Raw genomic sequence first — 23,046 nt, 5'->3', positions numbered from 1 at the left:
GAGTCAAGATTCTTGTCTCTTCCCTCATCCTGGGACCCCTGTGAACACCACCACCCCTACAGCTGGCCAGAGAGGCTGAAACCACCACCCCCAGATTCCCATGGAGCCCATCCTGGCCTGGGGATTTGGATCCCAGCCTGTTTGGGGGGTCAGGTTGTGACAGTGTGCTGGGAACACACAGAGGTTGTGCCTGGGAAGGCAGTGGGGATGGAGAATTCCTGGCAGCCCAGGCAAGGATGATGCTCCAAAGGTTCACCACAGAAGCACAGCTGACAAGACAGCTCTGCTCCCAAATCACTGATGAGGGATGAGGATATTCCCACCAGGGCACAAATCCACTTCCCTGTGGATCCCAGAGAGCCACAACTCCACTCTGCACCCACCACCAGCCTGGCCCCTGAATTTCCCTGAGATCTCCCCTCCTGTCACTGCCACCATCCCATTCCCAGCTGGTTTTGAGCCACTGCAGGATGCTCTGAGAGCAGAGCTCTGAGCTTTGCTGTCAACAGTGAGCCGAGATATTCCTTCTCAAATAAAGAAATTTTTAAAAAATCCCAAATACTAAGTAAAAATAGCAATAAAAAAAATAAAAAATCCCAGCTTTCCCTGCATTACCTTTTGGGGCAGCCTGCCAGAAAGCAGAGCTGAGGCAGGACACATCTCCCCCAGCCCTCCCCTGGCACTCGGAGATGAAGCCGAAGCTCTTCCGCATCAACACCTCTCTCTTTCTGTTCCTGGGCTTTGTTGTTGTTGTTTTTCCAGCAGCTTAAGGAAGCTAACAACGCCTTGACATTTTTTGGCAATGATTATTGCATCTCTTGGAAAGTGTGTCTCATTAAAACCAGAAGAAAGGAGGAAAAATGCTGAAGCGACTCTTTTAAAAATGCAAGAGCCAGGATTAATTTGTTAACCTGGAACAGAGACTCAGACTCCCACCCAGGGCTGCTCAGCTGCCTGAGCCAGGCACGGGGATCCAGAGGATGGAGGAGATCCTGGCCAGGAGCTCAGGCTTCTCCCTAAAGCCAGTGATGAAGATCCCCAAGGAGATTTTACCCACAGCACTGCAGGCAGCCAAGATAAACCCAAACCCACCTTAACAGCACAAAACTCCAGTTCTGAAAAATTAAACAGTGCTGAAAACCGCTTTCTTTTAAAAAACAAAGCCACCAAGCTGCTAATTAGAAAGGGAAAATATTCTAATTTCCCCTGATAATCAGCAATGATGGGACAGTGAATACAAGTAAACCCAACCAATGGATTAATTGGAGTTTGTTAAGGTATGACAGGGTTTTGACAGTTTTCCTGAGTGGCAGCCACGCTTTCCAGGCAATCACTGAACTGACAGAGGTTTTCAAAGCAGCACTAGGAAATAATGATTGCAATCAATCATATCTTACCGGATTTCATGAGACACGCTGGTAAACACAGCAGAGGGAGGAGAATTATTTATGGGGCTTCTGAAGAGCACACAGCTAAGTAATTGGATGAAATCAGGGGAAAAAGGGAAAGCAACCCCTAAGGGTGATGTCTTGCGGAAGAAGGAATAGCTTCTCTGTGAAACCAGCAGAGTAGTCTACAGCCAATATGCTCAAATTTCGATGGGCTGAAACCCTGGGGAATTCACTAATGATGCACTTGTCTTTAAAATACCTGCTTGGAGTGAAAGCAGCCATGAGCAGGCATCACCCCCTGCCAGTACCTGCCACTGGGACCTCCAGAACAGGAGCAGGATGAGCAGCCAGGGCAGTTCTGCTGATGTGCCAACCTGAACTCAAAGGTGAGGTTCAGTGGAGCTCAGTGATCCTTGTGGATCCCTCCCAGCTCAGCATATTCTGTTTCCGTGTTCTCTGACCATGCAGGAGTGGAGAGCAGCTGAGAAAGGAGCATCTCCTTTCCTCCCTGGCCACTCCTTCCTGTTATCAGAATGGTTTGGGTTGGAAGGGACCCTAAAGATCACCTTGTTCCAACCCTCCTGCCATGGGCCAGGACAATTTCCACTAGATCAGGCTGCTCAGAGCCCCATCCAACCTGGCCCTGAGCACTTCCAGAGATCGTGCATCCATGCCTTTTCTGTTCCTATGTGTCATCACTTTCACAGTGAAAATTTTCCTCTAGTGTAGTAGTAGTATAGTATAGCTTAATAAAGCTTTTATTCAGCCTTCTGAAATCATGGAGTCAAAGCTCTTTATTTCTCTGACTGGGGGACACCTGCCACAATAGAACTTTATCACTCTTTTAGTTAAAAACTTTTTCCTAATATCCAACCTGTATTTCCCTTGGTGCGGCTTGAGGCTGTGTGCTCTGGTTGTGTCAGTGCTGCCTGGAGAAAGAGCCCAGCCCCAGCTGAGCACCTTTCAGGAGCTGTGAGAGTGATGAGGGCACCCCTGAGTCTCCTTTAAAATGCAATCCCATACTGTATTCCCAATATCCATAACCTGGCTGGTTGGCTGTTGGTCCCCTCCCTTCTCAGAGTGTCACAGCCCTGCCTGGCCATCCCACAACAGCAAATCCCCTGCTGCTGCTGGAGCTCAGACACAGTGAGATATTACCTATGTCCATTGAAAATACCAGCTGAATTAATTTCAATCTAAAGCATCATTTGCTGTGGTTTTCTCCTTTAAAGGACAACTCCAGGCTATTTAAACCCCTCAAAAGGGCAGCACAATCTTGAAAGATTTATTGCAGAGGAAAGCAGAGGATCTCCAGTGGGGCTGAGGCAGCCCCAGACCTCATGCCCAGCTCCTTGGGGTGGTACCCAGGGCTGTCCTGGGATCCCATCCACCCTGGCATGTCCCCAGGGAGCAAAGCCCCAGCCTTTGATTGCCTGCCCCTCTGATGCTCCTCTATTTACTTTCACTATTGATTTTGATTCAAGCAGATTAAAAGACCAAAGAGCCAACTAGCCAAGGACTAACTCTGACACATAATCCATTGCAATCACAGCCCAGAGCCCCAGCTCTAACTGCAAACAAGTGAGCCCAAGGCCAGGCTCAGGTTGGCAGCAATGGCCCCTCCTGTCTCCATCCCTTTGGGGAAGCTGCTCCAGGGATGGAGAAGGTCCCTCAGGGTGGCTGCACCCCTTAAAGGCACCCATTCCCCAGCATGGGCTCCCAGCCAGTTATTGCTGCCAGCAAATCCACCCACATCTGCCATTACACTGCTCCAGATTTACTAATTTAAATTATACAGAGAAAACACAGACCTGCTTAGCCAGGGCCCCAAAGGAAGAGAGCAGCAGGAGGCACACAGGGAGCTGCCACACAGCTGGAGCTGCCCATGAAGGAGTTCAGGAGCTGCTGGTGAAGGGGACACTTCAGCAGAGCTCCAGCAGCACCATCGATCTGCTGCTGAGCCCTGGGAGCACTGGCAGTAAAGCAGCTCCTGGTAATCAGCCAAAAGCAGCCTTAAGCCACTGGCTGATAAAGTAGATTATGTCCCACCTGCCTGTATCACCTCCTCCTGGACTGATGCCTCCTCTGTTGCACTGCTGTGTCAGTGTGCAGCCTCAGGGTGTTTTGCCTCACTCTTCCTGCACCTCTGGGCAGGCAGAGCCTGTCAGACCCTCTGTGCCCTCCCAAAAACCAGGGCAGGCAGGACCTGACCATGGGTTCCTGTCCCAAATTGCAAGGCAAGATGTATTTATTCTATTTGCCATCTGTGTGGCAGCTGTCTTCTGCTCACTGGGCAGTTTTCCTTATCTCTTCCACACCCACTCCTCTCTCAGGGGGGACATCTGCTGATAACAGCTATTGAATGTCACTGCATGGCTGATAAGAACTACAGCATCCCATTGGGAGATGGGAGCCCAGAGGGATGAGCCAAGCATTCCTACCTGGATATAATCTGGAGATTCTGGAACACCAGCACAGCTTCTCCACTGCATTCCCCAGAGGAACAGCAGCTGCCTCTTTCACTGGATCTTCAGAGGAAGAATACATCCTTCTCTACAGGATCCCTGCTCCAGCAGAACCAGCCCTGACACTGCAGGAGGGCTGAGCCACAATTCCAATGGGACTGCTGCCAACACCCTGACCCACAGGGTGTCAGGCTGGGTTCTGACTCTGGCAGTGTTGGTTTGGTTTACTGCATTGTTTATTTTATATTTTTATTTTCTTCCCTAATAAAGAACTGTTATTCTTTCTCCCATACTTTTGCCTGAGAGCCCCTTAATTTAAAATTTATAGCAATTTGGAGGGAGGGGATTTACATTTTCCATTTCAGGGGAGGCTCCTGCCTTCCTTAGCAGACTCCTGGCTTTCCAAACCAAGACAGCTCTGCAGGTGCAGCCATGTGACAGCAGCAATTGCAACCCTTCCCTGGGCTCAGGAGACCCCCCTGCCTTCCTGCAGCCCCCCACAGCAGCAGTGCCTGGGGTCCATGGCGCTTTCCCATTGTTTCTTTCACCTTTCAAGATCCAATTTCATTTATCAGCAAACCTACAGTTTATTTGTAAAGGTAAATATCTTTTTCCATTCATCAATCAGTGGAATCCTTCCCATCGTTTCTTTGATCTCCCAGTGCTGGTTTTATCTACCAGCAGACCCACACCTTGTTTGTAAAGACAAATCCACTATTCCTTTCACTTGGGATCCACAGCCAACAGCTCTGGGGTCTCGTTCCTCCCTCCCTCAGCTGCAAGACCCCGAGCTGAGCCTGCACAAGAGGATCCTGATGCTTTTCCACCCCTCCAGCTCCCTCCCATCCCAAAGGAAGCCCTGCAGGAGCAGCCTGCAGCTCCACCCAAACATGTCTGCTCCCAGTTTCCATACAAATAAGAAAAGGCAGGAAAATAAACAATACAAACACTCACACTCCCAGTCAGGAGCGTTTCACAGCTGTAAGGAGAGCTCAGGGCTGTTCCCCCCAGATGTATTGCTTCCTACCCCTCCATACACACACCAGAGACCTGATGTCTCCTCTGGGACATGGGGACAGTCCCAGGAGTCCTGCCATGAGCCATGACTGCAGGTAAAGAGAGCTGGATCTCCTACCCCCCCCCCCCACAACTGGGGGAGTTGGGAAGGAGAGATGAATACACACAACCTCAACACAAGCTGCAGTTCAGCTTTTATTTCTTTTTATATATTTTTATGTATTTTTTATATTTTTAATGCATCTTTCTTTCTCATCCCCCTTTCACTTTTTTCTTTTAAAAGAGCAGCAGCAGGGAGTTTTTAGTTGCTTCTCTATTGCCAGCCAGCACTATTTGAAATTGCATTTTAAGCTGTTCTGCAGCGCTTCAAACACCTCACACCGCAGGACAGGCTTCCAAATTACAAGATTAACATTGATTTTAAATTGCTTCCTAAAACACAGGGCTCCAGCACTGAGATGGAAGAAGGGCAGCTGCTGTAGCAAAGCCCTAAGGACAGCAGAGCTCCTGGGGCATGGCTGCACCCCACACTGGAGTGGATGCTGTTGGGACTGGGGGCAAACTGGAGCCTGGATTTGCAGCTGAGACCCCCAGTTTGAGGAGAAATCAGCACACACAGGTCCCACAGGACAGGGACTGCCCCACAGTGACTCCACGGACCCAGGGACGAACCTTTGTGTGTGTTCTTGGTGTTTACAGGAGGAGTCTCTCCAACAGCACCAGCATTCAAGGTTCTCCTCCTGATGGTCCCTATTGCCCAACCAGGGACAATTATACTGCCAACAGCCAGTGCCCCATGGATTGCAGGGAAGGGAGGATTGCACTCAGCACTTGCACAGCCCAAAACCAGCCAGAAAAAAAAGGCTCCAGGAGGTTCAGCGCCCCATCAATCCTCCAGCCCTGCACACCCAGTGCTCCAGCCCACAGCCACGCTCACAGCTGCCCCAAAAGGTGATTTCTTCAGAACTCACTCATTTAACACTTCTAAAATGATCACCCTTTCTCATTCAGCCAAAAAGATTGGCCAAACAGTGCTGGGCATCCTGCCACTTTGCTTCCAGGGGCAAATAAATCATCCCTTCCTCCAAACCCACCAGTGTCCAGCGAGCCCAGGGGCCGGATCCTCCGAGCAGGGCCAGAGCTGGGGGGCACTGGCAGAGCTGCAGGATGAGCCTCAGCTAATCTCTTCTCAAGCTGAACTGAGCCCTGCTCTCTCGTTTAAGGCAGAGAAACAAATAAATCAATGGGAAAACCCAACTTTTACAGAGGCTGCTATGGCTCCCACTGTGCTAGTTTTATTTTCTGAAGTACCTGCTGCCTCCCGGGCTCAGGATGAATTTTGATTTAGGAGTGAAAAGGGGTAATAAAAGCATAAAGAGCCATTAACATTCCTCCTGGCCATGGTGGGGTGTTGGCTCATCACAACTTGATGGAAATGCCATTTGACTTCCTTATGAGCTATAGAAAATCAATTAATTGATTTAATCATTCCCTGGGTGTCCCTGCTTATGGAGATAACAGAGTGCCAGGGCAGCAGAAGCTGCTCCAGCCTCCTCTGACACAGGGCCAGCAGGGAAGGGGCCAGCACACATCCCTGAGCTCCTCATTACTGCTGCCCCACTTCAAGGTGTGTGAATTCACACTTCCATTTTCCAATGGCTTTGGTGGCATAATTTTTTTTTCTTCTCTTGAAGCCTGCAGGCATTCAATCCTGAGCAGTGATTGCATGAAACAGGCACTTCTTCAGGAAGAGACATTTTCCCAGGATGGATTAAGCCTTAACCACTGCAACAGCAGCCCTGACACTTCTCTTTACCCCTCTGTGCCCTGCAAAGCACCAATCTGCGTTTTGCATTTTGCACATCCCCACAGAAGTGGGCAGGAGCGTCCAGTGTCACGTGGAGCCCCAGGGATGCCTTTATTTTCATTATTTCAACAGCTCTCATTTCCCTGCCTGCAACACCAATTTAATGAGGGCAGTAAAGTTTTACACCTCCATTTAAACTCCCTCTCCATGAGTCGGTCAAGGATGGGAGCACAGGGCACCTAATGATGGATGCAGAGCTTGGGGCTGAAGTGGGGACAGCAGCAGAAGAAGGAGAGGCCACATGATTTTATTTAACCCAGACGAAACAATGGTCTGCTCCCAAAAAAATGCAGATTAAGGACACTCCTGTATGGCCATGGGGTGAAACCCCAGCTCGGTGACACTGCTGGCACTCATGGATGTTGTGTCACCTGCTCAAAGAGCCCTTGGGGCAGCTGAGCATCCAGCAGGGGCTGGCTAAAGGCAAAGTTTGGGGCAGAAAGTCCTCACCCTGCAGCTGGGCTCTGCCTGGCTTTGGTGTCTCCCTTAACTACTTTCTCCCCACCAATGCTTGGACAAGGAAGGAAGAGAACGGTATTGGGAAGGATGAAAGTTTGACAAGAAAGTCTCACAGATATGTGTGCTTAGCAGGAGGATTTTTGAATGTGGAGTCTGATGAAGGAATAGAGATGGAAGCAAGTTTTGATATAGAAGAAAAGAATTGCTGAGCCAGTCTTACTGGATAACCAAGGAGGCAAAGGGTGTGTTAGTTAGAAGGGGTTTTTATGGCTTAGGGCAAAGGATAAACCCACCCCAAACAAGATGTTTTTACCAAGCAGAAAGACAGCACAGGCAAAGAAGGCAGCAAATGTTGCAAGTAGAAAAGAGGTTTCAGAATTTTCCACTGCAAGAAAACTGAAAAACAACTTCTAGCTTAAACTGTAATGTACTAACTTTTAGTGATTGGAAAACAGTAACATGAATATGGTAATTATAGTAGTTATGAGAGGCTATAGATAAAAGTTAAAGTATAGATTGGTTCTACTGTATGAAGATGCTCAGAAAAGGAAAGTCTGTAATGCATTGTAACCAAAACCAAAGGGTCTCCAGGCCTGCCTGCAGCTGGAGCTGACAGCTGTAGGCACAGCTCTGTCACCCACGACCCTGGACTGCTGTGACATCTTGGGTACAAAAACTGCATTTTGGAGAGCAGCCTGGAGTCCCACATCCCTCATTTCAGCTCTTACAGAACAGTGCCAAGCTCAGCATTTCCAGGGGAGCCCCAGAGCCAGCCCTGCTGCTCCAGGAGAAATCAAAACCCCATCACTCCCAGCGCAGTTCCTCAGCGAGGAGCTGCTCCCAGAGCCAGCCAGCTCCACTTGGCACCAACCACACAACTTCTTCCAGCATCAGCTGGCTGCTCCAGCCTCCGAGGATCCATGGAGTAGCTTTGGAAGGGCTGGAGCAGAGAGGCTGGAAGTGAGCCCCAAGCACTGAGGAGCTGCCCAGCTTGCTCTCCACGTGGCTTCCCCCTGGCTGGCACCCACAGGCTCCAGGAGAGCCTAATCCAGCTCTGCATGCAGCAGCAGGACACGCAGGATCTGCAGGTGCCAGCTGGTGCTGAGGAGGTGACACCACACTCAGACCCACACCTGGCACCTGAGAAAGCAGCCTGGATAACAACACCCAGGCAGTGCAGGAAAAGGGGATGGGAGAGCGTGGTGGATTAATTTTTTTTTTTAATTTAGAGATGGGGTAACACTGAAAGGTGTTTTAAAAACACTAACAATAGTGTTACTCTGAATACTCTTAACAATATTTATCTTATTCCATATCATATCTAAGTCAACATTTGTTATCTTAAAATTTACATACAAATATACACTACATAAAGCTTCTATCAAGTTTTAAAAATTTTCTACAAATTCATTCCCCACAAGAGGGGAACCTCTTGTCTTTTGAGGGAATTTTACCTGAGCAAACTCTGGATTCAGACCCTGAGAAGAGTCTGATCCCTCCTCCTGGAGCAGCATCCTGGGCTCTGCCAGCAAGACACGCTCCAGCATCCGCTGATCCTGACAAACTGCTCACAAACACTGCAGTTATCCAGGGCTGCTCAGCAGACAACATCAAAACATGACACCAGCAGCCCAGGAGAGGCTCATAACTCACTCAGGAGGAAACTGGGGATAATTAGTGCCCCGTTTGTGAGCAGAGCCTGCCCAGCTCCCTCCCTTCCCTGTCACTTGCTCACATGAGCCTTCACAACTGGTTCTCCTGTCGCCTCCGCTGAGCGTTAAAGGCAGCAAGATAAATTTAAAACTCACATGATTTCTTGAATATTGTATTGCTGGGAATGTCCCAAGGAAGGCAGGAATGATGCATCTGACTCCATGTTCTCAGAAGGCTAATTTATTATTTTATGATACTATATTATATTAAAGAATACTATACTAAGCTATACTAAAGAATACAGAAAGGATGCTTCTAGAAGGCTAAAAAGATAATAATGAAAACTCGTGACTCTGTAAAGAGTCCTGACACAGCTTGGTCCTGATTGGCCAAAGAGTCAATCAACCCACACCAGAATCCACTGAAACAATCACCTGTGGGTAAACAATCTCCAAACACATTCCACATGAGCACAATACAGGAGAAGCAAATGAGATAAGAATTTTTTTCCTTTTCTCTGAGGCTTCTCAGCTTCCCAGGAGAGAAATCCTGGGCAAAGGGATTTTTTCAGAGGATGTGAATGCCACACTTGAAAACAAAGGGAACAGGAACATCCCTGGAGCCACAGGTGTGTGGGCTGTGTCTCAAGGAGGCAGCAGCCCAAGCCCTCACTCCCAGGTGCTCTCCCCACCCAGAGCAGGTAAGAAAAGGGATTCCCAAAGCCACAAAGCAACTTTTGGGTGTTCTGCCCACCCCAAGCTCCCCAAGTGTGAGAAGAACTGTGTGCTCTGCCCAGAAGCTGACTGGAATCTGTCACAAGTGGCAGCGACCCAAATTTTCAAATGGGTCCTGAAAATTACCTTTCCTGAGAGAGAGCGGGAGAGTAGCCCCACATTTCTCCTCACAGAGAAAAGCGAGGCACAATTCTTCCCAAGAATATTTCTGGGTTTCACATTCTCTGAACATCAGAGAAAGAAAACACAATTCTCATAATTTGCTGTGCTGTGTTTGTGCCAAAGTAGAATGCAACATGGAGATTGTTTACCCAGAGTGATGGTGTTTTGTTTCCTTGGCCTCTCAGGGCCAGAAGTGTGTGTGTTTGTGTGTGTGTCAGGACTGTCACTGACAGTCACGAGATTCTGTGCAGGGTGTGCAGAGTGAGTGCCTGGCAGATTCAGTTTTAGATGTATAGAACAATATAGTATAATAAAATAATTAATTAGCCTTTGATAAGATGAAGTCCTCCTCATCATTCCTCCTTCATCAGGACCCTCACGGCACAGCAATAAGGGAGGGTGAACACACCTGTGTTTTATTTTAAAGCTCTACTGGGCTGAGCAGCATCTCAGTGCAGCCAGGATGGAGCTGAACTGAGCTGTGCCCTCCTCTGCTGTCAGCCCTCACAAGGAGAGGGTACACAGGGGGTCAGGATCATGGACAGATCCCTCCTCCTCCTCCTCCTCCTCCTCCTCCTCCTCCTCCTCCTCCTCCTCCTCCTCCTCCTCCTCCTCCTCCTCCTCCTCCTCCTCCCAGCACAGCTGACTGCGAGGGGAATGGCAGAGTTGCTCGAGCTCACTCTGATCATTGGCAAATCCAAGCCTGACCTTTCTGCCTCCTCTGTGAGAACAAATGGTGATGTTACCTGGCCATGCTGACCCAGCTGGGACGCTGCTGGAGCAGAAGGAAAAGCAGCAGAGCCGGGAGCAGGAGCAAAGGACCCCTCTGAGGAGATCATGTAGGTTCTCACATTTCTATTTGGCCTCTCTGCTCCTCTCCTCAGGGAGCAATCCAAGGCATTGAAATAACATGAGATCCCGTTGCTTCACGGTGCTGTGGCTCTGAAATGGTGAAAATGCCCTACAAAACCCCGAGCAACCTTCAGCATTACCATCTGCAGCACAATTCCCACCCCTCCACAACACCCCTGCTCTGGAGAGAAACAGAAACCACAAACAGCAAAGCTTACAGCTGTGCTGCACAGCCCTGAACATCGCCCTCTCTCCTCTTCTGTGTTCACTGATGGAAGAAATCGCTTTAAGCAGGTGAGACTCCAGGAACTGGAGCAAGCAGGAGAGGCAGAGCTGGAATACTGAGAGGCTTTGAGGAGAACAGGGCAGGATTCCTGCCAGGTGACATTACACGCCATCTCCACCACAACACGCCTTGGCTGGTGGCTCTGGATCTCTTCTGAGTCCTGTAGCCCAACGTGGCAAACCAGAGCCATTGTGACACCACAAAGGAGCCCCAGTGCTCAGCCTCCCTCCCCATGGTCTGCATGTGGGGCAAGACACCCCAAGCCAGCAAGGGCAGGCTCCCACATTTTATATATATATATATATATATATATATATATATATATATATGTGTGTGTGTGTGTGTGTGTGTATATATGATATATATGTATATGTATGTATTTTTTTTCTTTTCTACATTTATTTTTATTCCCTCCAAAATGAACGTAAATAACCAAATCTTTTTGCAGCAGAAGCTGTTCTTTGGTGACCTGCAATTCTGCTGGATCACAGACCAGGGGAAGTCACTGCAGGGGCTGCACTGCCCACCCCCAGACAGATTCCAGGTTGAGTTACCATTGCCCAGCTGCAGTGATGCTGTAGGACTGGGAAAACCTCTTTTCTAGCCCACAAGCTGCTTATCACCCCATCAGAGTCTATATCCGGCAGCCCTGAGATCAGACCCCAAAACACCTCTCAGCAACCTAGCACAAGGTGCAACAGCCCTGTAGAGGCTGAGCTTCACCTCTTCTCACTTCTGTTTTCCAGCTTGAGCTCTAAAATCAGCTCTCCCCCACTTTTGTCCTTCCTTCATCCCATTCCCACCAATCCTGCTCCTAAAGCAGTGGAGGAAGCGCAGCGCAGGAGCCCAGCTGTGCTCAGCCACAGGAAACCAGCTGGAGATGCTGGGGTGGGAAAAGGCAGGTGTTGAGCTCTGCAGCTGAGCAGCAGGAAACACTTAAATACAGGTTGAAAAAACAGTTATGGGAACAGCAAACACAAACCCTAGAGCTCAGCAAAGCCCCACTTCCCAAAGGCAGCGGGTTCCAGGACCCCTGCAGCAGTGACCCCAAGGACAGAGATACCTGTGAGCCACTTCAAATGCTTCTATCAAAGGTCAGTGTTGAAGATGGCAATGCAAGATGTTTTCCATTACCATCCCCACCTTTGTCAAGTGGGCAGTTTGCCTTATCTCTCTCTTTGAGTGACCACAATCACTCCTCCCTCAGGAGGGGACATCTGCTGATAACAGCTATTGAAAGTCCCTGCATGGCTGATAAGAACTACAGCATCCCATTGGGAGATGTGAGCCCAGGGGGAGGAGCCAAGCATTCCTACCTGGATATAATCTGGAGATTCTGGAACACCAGCACAGCTTCTCCACTGGATTCCCCAGAGGAACAGCAGCTGCCTCTTCTTCCACTGGATCTTCAGAGGAAGAATACATCCTTCTCTACAGGATCCCTGCTCCAGCAGAGCCACCCCTGACACTGCAGGAGGGCTGAACCACAATTCCAACGGGACTGCTGCCAGCACCCTGACCCACAGGGTGTCAGGCTGGGTTCTGTCTCTGTCAGTGTTGTTCTGGTGTACTGCATTCTTTATTTTATCCTTTTTTTTTCTTTTCCCTATTAAAGAACTGTTATTTCCTGCTCCCATATTTTTGCCTGAGAGCCCCTTAATTTAAAATTTATAGCAATTGGGAGGGGTGGGGAGGGTTTACATTTTCCATTTCAGGGGAGGCTCCTGCCTTCCTTAGCAGACTCCTGGCTTTCCAAACCAAGACAGGCAGCAAGGTGAGCTGAAATCAAACCAGACCCCTCTGCAGGCAGCAGGAGCCCAGCACGAGGGCAGGGCTCTGCTCCAGCCATTTCAGGACCTGTCCTACACCTCCCCTGGGTTTGCAGCAAATTCCTCCAGCACCTCACACCCAACCCTGCAGGAACCAACAGCAAGAGGAATCCAAAGGCTTTTGATTCTTTGAGGCAGCCCCAGCAGTTGCAGGCACCATTCCAGCCACATCTAATCACGTTTTAACACTTAATAACCTATTTTCCCTGGCTAATCCCCTGCAGCAGCACGCTCCACCAGCAGGATGCACATCCCACCAAATCCAGCCTGAGGGACCACAGCCAAATCCCTCCCAGCACCATGATTACAGAATTTGGTGCTTTTTCAGCAGCAGCCTCCTGCCCCCTGACTCTGGCAGTAAACCAACTGCAAGGAAGATGCTTGGGGGGAAAAAGGATCATCAAACATATTAAATTCTAAATGAGAGGGCACAGAAAACTCAATCTCCTGAGTCTAGAGCCCTTCCAAAGCATCTCCCACATTCAAAATTTATAGACTTCTCTGTTTCCCTTTTTTATCTACATCTTTGTTTGCTGAATAAATTCTCTCAGTGGCCATTTCAAAACAAAGCAACCTCTTTCTGTGTTTACTTGACAGCAGAGGATTAGGATAAAATAACTTGCATTTCAGAAGGGTTTTTTTTTATTTATTGTTAAGATGCAAAGCCTCTGCTGCAGCGAATCACCAAGCAGAGAATCCATCTGAGGAATGATTTCTGGCAGACACCAAGAAGCTTGGCTTTTGGAGAGAGCCTCCAAGAAAGGTATTCACATACAAAAATCAAATTTTAAATGGGATTAACTTCTGGACTATGACATTATCCATTTCTCCTGTTCATGCTCCTGCCTCACATCTATGTTTATTTTGGTTATGACTGGCTGCTCGCACAGTTCAGGAGCCAGGAAAGCTCTGGGCGGGGCTGGGGCATTTTCATGTCTCCCTCCCTTTGAATTGCAATAGTTGAGGCTCAAAGCTGGGCTGGGCAGGTCACTCAGGGAGAAACAGGAACAGCCTCAGCCTAAAGTGGACCAGGGACCATGAACTTCAGCATCCATCCACAGCCCAAAGGATTTTTTGGATTATTTTAAAGCAAATAATTTTTTGACATCCCCCAGTCTCAGGGTCTTTCTGGGTCGCTGCAACCCCGAGAATGTTAAAAGTTTCTTTTCCCAGCCTGGGTGCTTGAAGAATGAGTCGAAGCTCTTCAGTTTTTGGTATCAAGGTTGTTTATTGTTTCTTATCTATAAAATTCTTTCTCCTGCCCTGCCCAGGTCCATCCAGCAGGACAGTTCCAGGCACTCTTCCTGCCCTCAGGGCAGTGTTATGTCTTTATACTAAAAACTACATATACAATGTTTACAATTACTTTCCAATACCCATAACCTATGTTAGACAGTGAGCTTCTACTCTAAACCAATCCAAAAGTGCCACCATCACAGCAGAAGATGGAGGCCAAGAAGAAGAAGGAGAAAGGCTGGACACACCCAGTTCCCTCCATCTTGCCTCCTGAATCCCCATACCAAAAACCCCAAAGTCTATTTTTCCACCCTGTGATAACTTCACTATTATTCTACCTAAACTGTTGTGGCTTGCTGATCTTCATAAAAGGTTGGTAATTTGCTCCACGGGTCACAATCAAACCCACAGGTGTTTTGGGCTCTGTGCCAGGGTGTCTGAGCCCCCTGGCAGGGTCCTGGCCCTGCTGGACAGACAGGGATGTTCTGGGTTCCCACACCACAGCCCAGCCCACACTGAAGGGCACAGGGCAGCTTCCCCTGCTCAGCTGGGTCTGGCAGGGCCCTGGGAACAAGTAGCAGCACAAACAGCCACAAAAGCTGGGCCCAGGCCCAGGAAGAAGCTGACACTCACCACAAACCCACCCCATTTATACTCCAGCTCCAGTGTAGAGCTGCCCACCCCAGAGCACGTGGAGGGGGATGTTGGCAGCTCCCCTGCAACACCCACCAGTTACTGAATGATGCTCCAAAGGGCTCTTACAGGAGCCCAGGGGGAGCAGGGACCAGGCTCCTTCCCACCAGGAGCCCATTCCTGGGAAACACTCAGGCCTGGGCATGGCAGAGCTGAGGCCATACCCAGGACCTCTCCCCAGGTCACTGGTTTGTGCAGGTTCCCATCCCTCATCACACCAAAAGCTCATCACCAGCCCAGCACAATTAACCTGCCCCTCTGAGCTCGCCTCAGCCCAGCACTGTGTGCTGAACAGCCACCACCCCTGCCAGGAATATTTCCTGGCCTTCCCTGGGATCCAGAACACATGTTAATTAAATGCCAGTTTGTTATTCAAACAGACCTTTGGAGAGTTCACAGTGCTAATAAGCAGCACCTGGATGTTCACTGCACGTGAGCTGCACCTCCCCTCAGCCAGGAGAGCCCCCTGAGCTCCTGCCCCAAGCACAGGGCTCAGCCCTGCCCTCCCCTCACCTCAGAGTTTGCGGGGATGGATTTTCCCATCTCCCCAGAGGCTGTGATTTCCCATTTCCCATTTCCAGGGAGGCTCCCTGTGGGAACTCAGCACATCCCTTTGGATGTCCAGAGTCCCTGAGAACCCCATCAGGGGGCTCAGAGACCCTGGCATGCTGCTCAGAACACCTGGAGACTTGATTTTGACCCCTGAAGTAAGTTGCCAGCTTTGTATGAGGACCTGAAAGTCACACAGGTTTGAATAGTGTAATAATAAAATATTCACAGGGTGAAAATGTAGATTTTAGGATTTTTGGTGTGGGAGTTATGGGGACAAAATGGAGGAATCTGGGCGTGTCCAGTCCTTCTTTCTTCTTCTTGTTCTCCATTTTCTGCAGTGATGTTGGCACTTTGGGATTGGTTTAGAGTAGAAGCTCACTGTCTAACACAGGTGATAGGCATTGGGAATTAAGTGTAAATATGTTATACATAGTTTGTAGTATAAAAGGACAACACAGGGTGCCTGTGGCTGCCCTGCTGAGCAGATCTCGGCTGGGCAGAAAGAAAATTTTATAGATAAGAATTAATAAACAACCTCAGGACCGAAAAGTGAAGAGTCCAGACTCGTTCTTCAGTTGCATGGGTGAAAGCAGAGACATCCTGCACATCTTGGGACAGCAATTATCAACAGCAATCCAAGAGCTCCCCACCCTTCCTGCCTTGGCCATGGGCGGATTCCTGGTTCTCCAGCCACCAGATCCTCCCCTCAACACCACAGCCTGTCCCAGGTGACAGAGAGAGTCTGTGGTGACATTGGGCAGCTCCTGGCCAGCACATTCCCTGAGCCTTGGTCCCACTCTGCTTTGGGGGTTACTCACCCCTGGGAACAGCTTCATCACCCTGGGGCACAGCCAGTCCCTACAAACACCCCACCGTGGCCAGGAGGAATGTTAATGGCTCTTTATGCTTTTATTACCCCTTTTCACTCCTAAATCAAAATTCATCCTGAGCCTGGGAGGCAGCACGTACTTCAGAAAATAAAATTAGCACAGTGGGAACCACAGCAGCCTCTGTAAAAGCTGTGACAGGAAAGGATGAACCCCAAAAGCCTGAACCAGGTGTTAAAGAGTGAGGAAAAGCCTCTCAGGTTGTGCCTGCCAAGCGTTGGGGACAAAGAACACAACCTCCCTCCAGCATCTTCCTCCAGAGACAGCAGAGAGGATGCTTTGTGCTTAAACCAGTGTGTGAGGCCATGAATGAAGCTCATCTTCCTCAATAAGCAGCACAACAACAGCCAAATGTGCAGCAATTCATCTGGAAGCAATAGTTTGTTTGGCAAAGCCACTGAATATAGGGGAAAAAATTGGATTTGCACCGAATTTTTGAGCTTTCTAACAAAGCAGGATTTGCCTTACCCAGTTAGAAAGCTAAGAGACCAAAACCTTGAAAAATTAGAGGACCTAGGTTATAATTTACTGCTTTTCTTCTTTAAATGAGACCAGTCAGGCATTACCAGAAGCAGCATTCAAGCTGCAGCACCTTGGAGCAAAGCAGCATCTCTCCCAGCCCTCAGCAGAGCCAGAGAGGCTCAGGCAAGAGGGTGAACCCATTTACACACCTTGATTTAATCACCTGAACCCCTGAATGGGGAGGATTTGAGGTGTGAGGGCCTGAAAAAAGGACATTTGCTTTAAATCTGTTTTGTTTTAAATTTGTTTTGATTTGGGGCTGTGCTGACACTGCTCCCAGGAAACAAGGGATAGACAAGGATGCAGCCAGTGGATTCAAAGGTCTGGCTTAAATTAAGGATAAGGATGGGAAAAACCACTCCAAGGCATCCAGAAAGGGGGTGAAGAGCTGAGTAATGATATTTTTGCCGTTATTTCACCCCAAATTTAGAGCCCTCTGGGCTGACCCCAGGTGCTTCTGCAGGTTTCTGGAAACCTCTGCTGCTCTTTGTGCCACAGCTCAGCTGGCCCCACAGCTCATCAGCTCATCTACCCAGTTAGAAAGCTAAGAGACCAGCACCTTGAAAAATTAGAAGACCTAGGTCATAATTTACTTATTTTCTTCTTTAAATGAGACCAGAAGCAGCATTCAACCTGCAGCACCTTGGAGCAAAGCAGCATCTCTCCCAGCCAGCAGGGCTGGTGCTCACAGCCCCCAGCAGAGCCAGAGAGGCTCAGGCAGGAGGGAGAACCCTTTTACACACCTTGATTTAATCACCTGAACCCCTGAATGGGGAGGATTTGAGGTGTAAGGTCTGAAAAAGGAGATTTGTTTTGATTTGGGGCTGTGCTGACACTGCTCCCAGGAAACAAGGGATAGACAAGGATGCAGCCAGTGGATTCAAAGGTCTGGCTTAAATTAAGGATAAGGATGGGAAAAACCACTCCAAGGCATCCAGAAAGGGGGTGAAGAGCTGAGTAATGGTATTTTTGCCATTATTTCACCCTCAAATTTAGAACCAGCAAAGGTTTTGTGCCACAGCTCAGCTGGCCCCACAGCTCATCGGCGTTTCTGCCTTTCCTTCAGTTCTCTACAAACCTTTCAGGGACACTGGGGCTCCTCTGGGCCACAGGGCAGCTGTGACAATGACACCTTTCATTTCAAGCTCAGCAATTTTTCAGAGCCCATCTCCTCAAATGCCAGCTCTGGAGAAGGTGCTGGTCTGGGGGCTCCTGCCCGCTCTCCTTGTGCTGTTTCTTATCCCAGGAAGGAAGAAATCCCCTCAAACCAGACTCCATTCACCAGGTATGTGCTTGGCTTGGGGACAGGAACATAAACCCACCCTCCCCATGGGGACACCTACCCTGAGCAAGGGCAGGAGCACTGAAAAGCACCGACCCTGCCACCTGCTCCAGGCTGGGGCCACCAGGAAAACACAGAAAGGGGTTGAATGGAGCTGGTGATGGGAACAGCCAGGGGAGCAGAGGGGAGGAACATCAGCCACCATGTCCTCCACCCACAGGGAGAACACAGATCCAGCTGCCACAGGCTGAAAAAACAGCTCTTGGAAGGTCAACTAAGAGGTTTAACACCATCCAGCCTTTGGAAAACATCACTTTATCCCCTTCCTCCTGTAGGGAAGCAGCTGGCACTTCTTCCAGCACCTCAAGGAAGGGATTTAATGCTCCAAAATCACATTCTGGATGAGGCTGTGGAGCTCAGATCCTTCCATGGTTCTAGTATGGGAGGAGAAGACCACAGTGGCCTCACCAAGCCCATCTCACCCTGCTCAGGGCAGCTCAAGCCGGGCAGTTCCCTCTGTGCATTTCACCTGACTGGAATCTCAGAGAAAACATCAGGGGAAGTTCAGTCCATGGAGCAGTGTCCTCCCAGAGCAGGGCAGTGACTGTCCCACCACACAAGTGTCTCCTGAGCTGATTTTGCGTCTTGCCAAAATAGGTGTTAAATACAACATAACACTTGCTAAAAATCAGAATATTTCTCTTCTACATTTCAGTACCTGCATAAAAAAAAAGGCTTTGCATAAAACCTGCATAAAACGACCTGCATAAAACCACAAAGCCTTTTATTTCCCCTTCCCTAAGGAGCAATTTCCACTCCCTGCAGGCCCCAAGTGCTCAAACCCACCAAGACCTCCAAGCACCTGAGCCAGACCCTCCATAGGTCAGACCAGAGGCAGCCCAAACACCCACACTGCTGCTAGTGCTGATCCTGATCCTGCTGCTTCCCCATTTCCTGCTGGGAGCCAGGGTCAGCATCCCCAGCACTCAGCCCCACCTGCCACAGCTCTGGGTGTGAGCACAGCCAGGTTGGAGCCACAGGGAAAAGCCACACACGGCAAGAGAGGCCAACAGGGCTCTGAGCCATCCTGAAAATCCCAAAAAGGGCCAGGAAGGAGCTGGGTGTGACAGTGTTCACAGGGGTCTGAGGATGAGGGAAGAGACGAGGATCTGACTCCATGTTTCAGAAGACCTGATTTATTATTTATTATTTTATGATATATATTATATTAAAACTATACTAAAAGAATAGAAGAAAGGATTTCATCAGAAGGCTGGCTAAGAATAGAAAAAGAATCACAACAAAGGCTTGTGAGTGACCAAGACAGTCCGAGCCAGCTGACTGTGATTGGCCATTAATTAGAAACAACCAACATGAGACCAATCCCAGATGCACCTGTTGCATTCCACAGCAGCAGATAACAATTGTTTACATTTTGTTCTTGAGGCCTCACAGCTTCTCAGGAGAAAAAATACTAAGGAAAGGATTTTTCAGAAAATATCATGGCTACACCCATGGGAATGGAAGATCCAAGCACCATCCTCCTGCATCCCTGGCACTCATCAGCTCAGCTGGACCAAGCACATGGGGACACCACATGAGGATCTCAGGTTGGAAATGGGGGTGTGTGTTCTATCACCATCTGTCAGAGCTGGGGCAGTTCTCTGCTGTTCATGGGGCAGTTTTTCCTTTCTCTCCCCCACAGCCAACCCTCCCTCCAGGAGATCTCTGCTCTCCATGGCCACTGAGTGTCCCTGCAGGGCTGATCCAATCCCAGCATCCCATGGGGAGATGCTCCGCCCAGGGGAGGAGCCAAGCATTCCTACCTGGATCCAATCTGAGCCTGGCACAGCACAGCAGCCTTTGCCCCCTGCATTGCCAGAGGAGCAGCTTTCTGCTGCCCTGCATGGCCAGAGGGAGCCCAGGCCCATCTGCAGCAGCCCTGGAGCTGCAGAGGAAAACTCCCCCCTTGTGCAGGATCCCTGCTGCAGCAGAGCCACAGCTGGCACTGCAGGAGGGCTGAGCCCCCATGGCATGGGGCTGGGACACCACCCTGACACACAGGGGCAGGGCATGGTCTGACTCTGGCAGTGCTGTTTTTGTTTGTTTGTACAATTGCATTTGTATTTTTAATTTTCCTAGTACAGAGCTGTTATTCCTATTCCCATATCTTTGCCTGAGAGCCCCTTAATTTCAAAATGTCAGGTGTCAGGCTGTGTTCTGACTCTGTCAGTGTTGTTTTGCTTTACTACATTGTTTATTTTATCTTTTTATTTTCTTCCCTAATAACTGTTATTCCTGCTCCCATATCTTTGCCCGAGAGCCCCTTAATTCCAAAATTATAATAATTCAGAGGGAGGGGGTTTGCATTTTCCATGTCAGGGGAGGTTCCTGCCTTCCCTAGCAGACACTGTGTGTTCCCAGTGAGCCAGGCCAGGCTGTGGGGCCGTGCTCACCTTCGGTGCGGATGGTGAAGGGGGAGTCCCCCAGGCGCTTGGCTGAGAACTGCCCTCCCAGGGATGTCATCAGGAAGCACAGCGTGAAAAATCCAATGCCCAGCACGAAAATCCTGCAGAGAGAAAGCAGAGCTGGAGCACGGTGTGAGGAGCAGCCAGCCCCAGCACCCCGTGCCCCTGGGATAATCCCTCTGCACAGCAGCAGGAGAGGCTTTGGGTGTCTGGGGCAATCCCAGCTCCATCCCTGTGCCTCACCCAGCCCTGGCAGGGAGCAGCATCTGTGCAGCCCCAACCCCACCAGCACCTCACCCCAGACCCTTCACAAAGAGCCCAGGACACAAACCCTGGCACTGAGCAGGGGGTTTGCCTGAGAGCCCCCTCTGAAATCCCTGCAGCCTCTCCAATGCAGGCCCTGAGGAATTGAGGCCTTGAGGAATTCAGGAATTGAGGAATTGAGGCCTTGAGGAATTCAGGAATTGAGGAAACCCCCATGCACTCAGGGGGAGTGGTGGATCTGCATCTTCAGCAGGGAAGCCAAACCAGACCACAACTGCCCTGCGATGCTCCAGCAGGGCCAGCCCAGCAGCCCAGAGCACAGGAACAACTACAATAAACAATTCCTGTGTTCCTCTGGGAGAGAGGAGTAAAGAGAGACCTTTACCTTCCCTTCCTCCCAAAGGATCTAAAAAAAAAACCTTTTAGTTTTTTTATACAAAGCCTTTTGTTCCCCTGTAACTAGGCCAGCAGCACTGTCATTGTGTGCCCTGTGCACAAGGGGACAAGCAGGGACCTGCACTCGTGTGGCCTGGGGCCATCCCAGCCCTGCTTTCCTCACAGAGCTGGCAGGGAAGTGGCTCCCAGGGGACACACAGGGCAGGATGGCACCTCCAGGAGGGACAGGAGCTCCCAGCACTGCTCCTGCCCTGCCCAAATTCAGCCAAGTCCCTCTTTTGGGCGTGGAAGGGCTGAAGGCAAGAGCTCTGTGCCAGGCTGGAGTGAAAAGCAGAGTGCTCTGTGCCAAGGGATGGATGTCTGGCCTCCTTCCACTGCTCAGAGACGCTGCCATCATCCCCAGGACTCCTTGGAGGTGCAGCAGCCACAAAGAATAAAAATTAAAAAAATTTAAAAAAAAGGGAAAAGCCCTGGCAGAGCCACTGCCAGGTGTCAGTGTGACACTCCCAGAGCAGCAGCGTGATTCAAACCCAGGGGAAATCTCCAGGAGGAGAAAGAGAAAAGACAACCCCAGCCAGCCTGGAGAAACAACAGGTTTGTAACAGGTAAATCAGTCCTGAGTGGGGCAGGGAGCCCTCAGGGGTGCCCTGGCATTGCTGCCTTTCAGCATCCCTGAGCCAAAGGGAAGCAAAGCACAGAGCACAGCAGCCTTCAGCTCTCCTACAAGCTCTCAGCATCCTCCACAGGGCTCAGGAGCTGCCACAGCACAGCCACCCAGGCTTTTCCAGGGGCAGTGGAGCCCCCAGCCCTCCACTGAGCATCCCTGCACAGCTGAAAGGCACAGGAATAGGAACAGCCTTCAGCTCTGCACTGCAATTATCTGCTGCTGGAAAGGGCTAACAAATAAAGTGACCTGCTTCAAAGCCCTTGTTAGTGCCTGGAGATGTTGTGGAGAGCTCAAGTGCCAGGTCAAGCAGCTCAAGAAGGGCTGGGCTTCCCCAGGGAGATCTGGTGGAGGAGCTCCCTGCTGTCCCTGCACAGCACAGCCAGGCTTTCCTTGCCTGGAGAGGCTCCTGGGCACTGCCAGGGGATGCCCTGAGCTCCCACCTCCGTGCAGGCAGCTCTGATGCTGCAGTCACACAAACAGCACACACCTGAGCCCAGATCCAGGACAGCCTCATCTCAGCAGCAGCCAGCTCAGGAACAAAGGGTTTCCTTGCCTGCTCCAAGAGGGTCCGCCTTGCTCACAGCAGACAACTCCTGCTCATCCCTGTGGATCAGCCCTGCCCCATCCCCATGGATCAGGGGCACCTGGCTCTGGGCATGTCAGCCTTCTCACCTCCCACCTAATCAGGGGTAAAAGCAGCACCCTGGGCTTGTCAGCACCAATGAGCTGTGCCAGCAGCACACCCAGCACCAGCACAAACCCTCCCTGACAGCCAGGCCAGAGCTGAAGCTGGGAGAGCTGATCCACCTGGGAGAGCTGGAGCTGGGAGAGCTGGGAGAGCTGGGAGAGCTGGAGCTGACCCACCTGGGAGAGCTGAACCTGGGTGAGCTGAACCTGGGAGAGGGGATCCACCTGGATGAGCTGAACCTGGGAGAGCTGAATCTGGGAGAGCTGGGAGAGCTGGCAGGGCAGACCCACCTGGGTGAGCTGACCCACCTGGAAGAACTGAACCTGGGAGAGCTGGAGCTGACCCACCTGGGTGAGCTGACCCACCTGGGTGAGCTGACCCACCTGGTGAGGGGATGCTCAAGTGCATCGCTAGCACTGCCTGACGTCCCCGTGCAGCCTGGGCCAGCTCAGATCCCTTCATTTCTGAATGAGCTGCCCCTAGAGGAGTGGAAAGCAATTTCTACAGGATACCTAAACCACTGTGCACTCAGTGATCCAGGCTCCCATCCCTGCAGGCACAGCCCCACAAGCAGTCAGCAGTGGAGCAGAGCCACCCCCTCCCCAGCTGTGGGATGTGCACACAGACACCACACAGCCCTCAGCCCCTCCAGAGCTGGCTGGGAGGAAGGTTTGCA

The 23,046-nt window shown here is 50.3% G+C and overlaps 1 protein-coding gene across 1 annotated transcript in view; it reads right to left on the bottom strand.

The window, feature by feature from the left end:
- MGAT5B (alpha-1,6-mannosylglycoprotein 6-beta-N-acetylglucosaminyltransferase B) overlaps positions 1-23,046 on the bottom strand; it is an 81,109-nt gene that overhangs the window by 53,604 nt on the left and 4,459 nt on the right. The window contains exon 2 of the mRNA XM_058817352.1: positions 20,344-20,456. Within this exon, the coding sequence (XP_058673335.1) occupies positions 20,344-20,456 (113 nt within the window). The remainder of the gene's footprint in view (positions 1-20,343; positions 20,457-23,046) is intronic.

This window comes from Ammospiza caudacuta, chromosome 19 (genome assembly GCF_027887145.1).
Source record: "Ammospiza caudacuta isolate bAmmCau1 chromosome 19, bAmmCau1.pri, whole genome shotgun sequence".
Lineage (NCBI taxonomy): Eukaryota > Metazoa > Chordata > Aves > Passeriformes > Passerellidae > Ammospiza > Ammospiza caudacuta.
The sequence above is the reverse complement of the archived record's forward strand: the minus strand, read 5'-3'. Positions and strand labels throughout refer to the sequence as shown.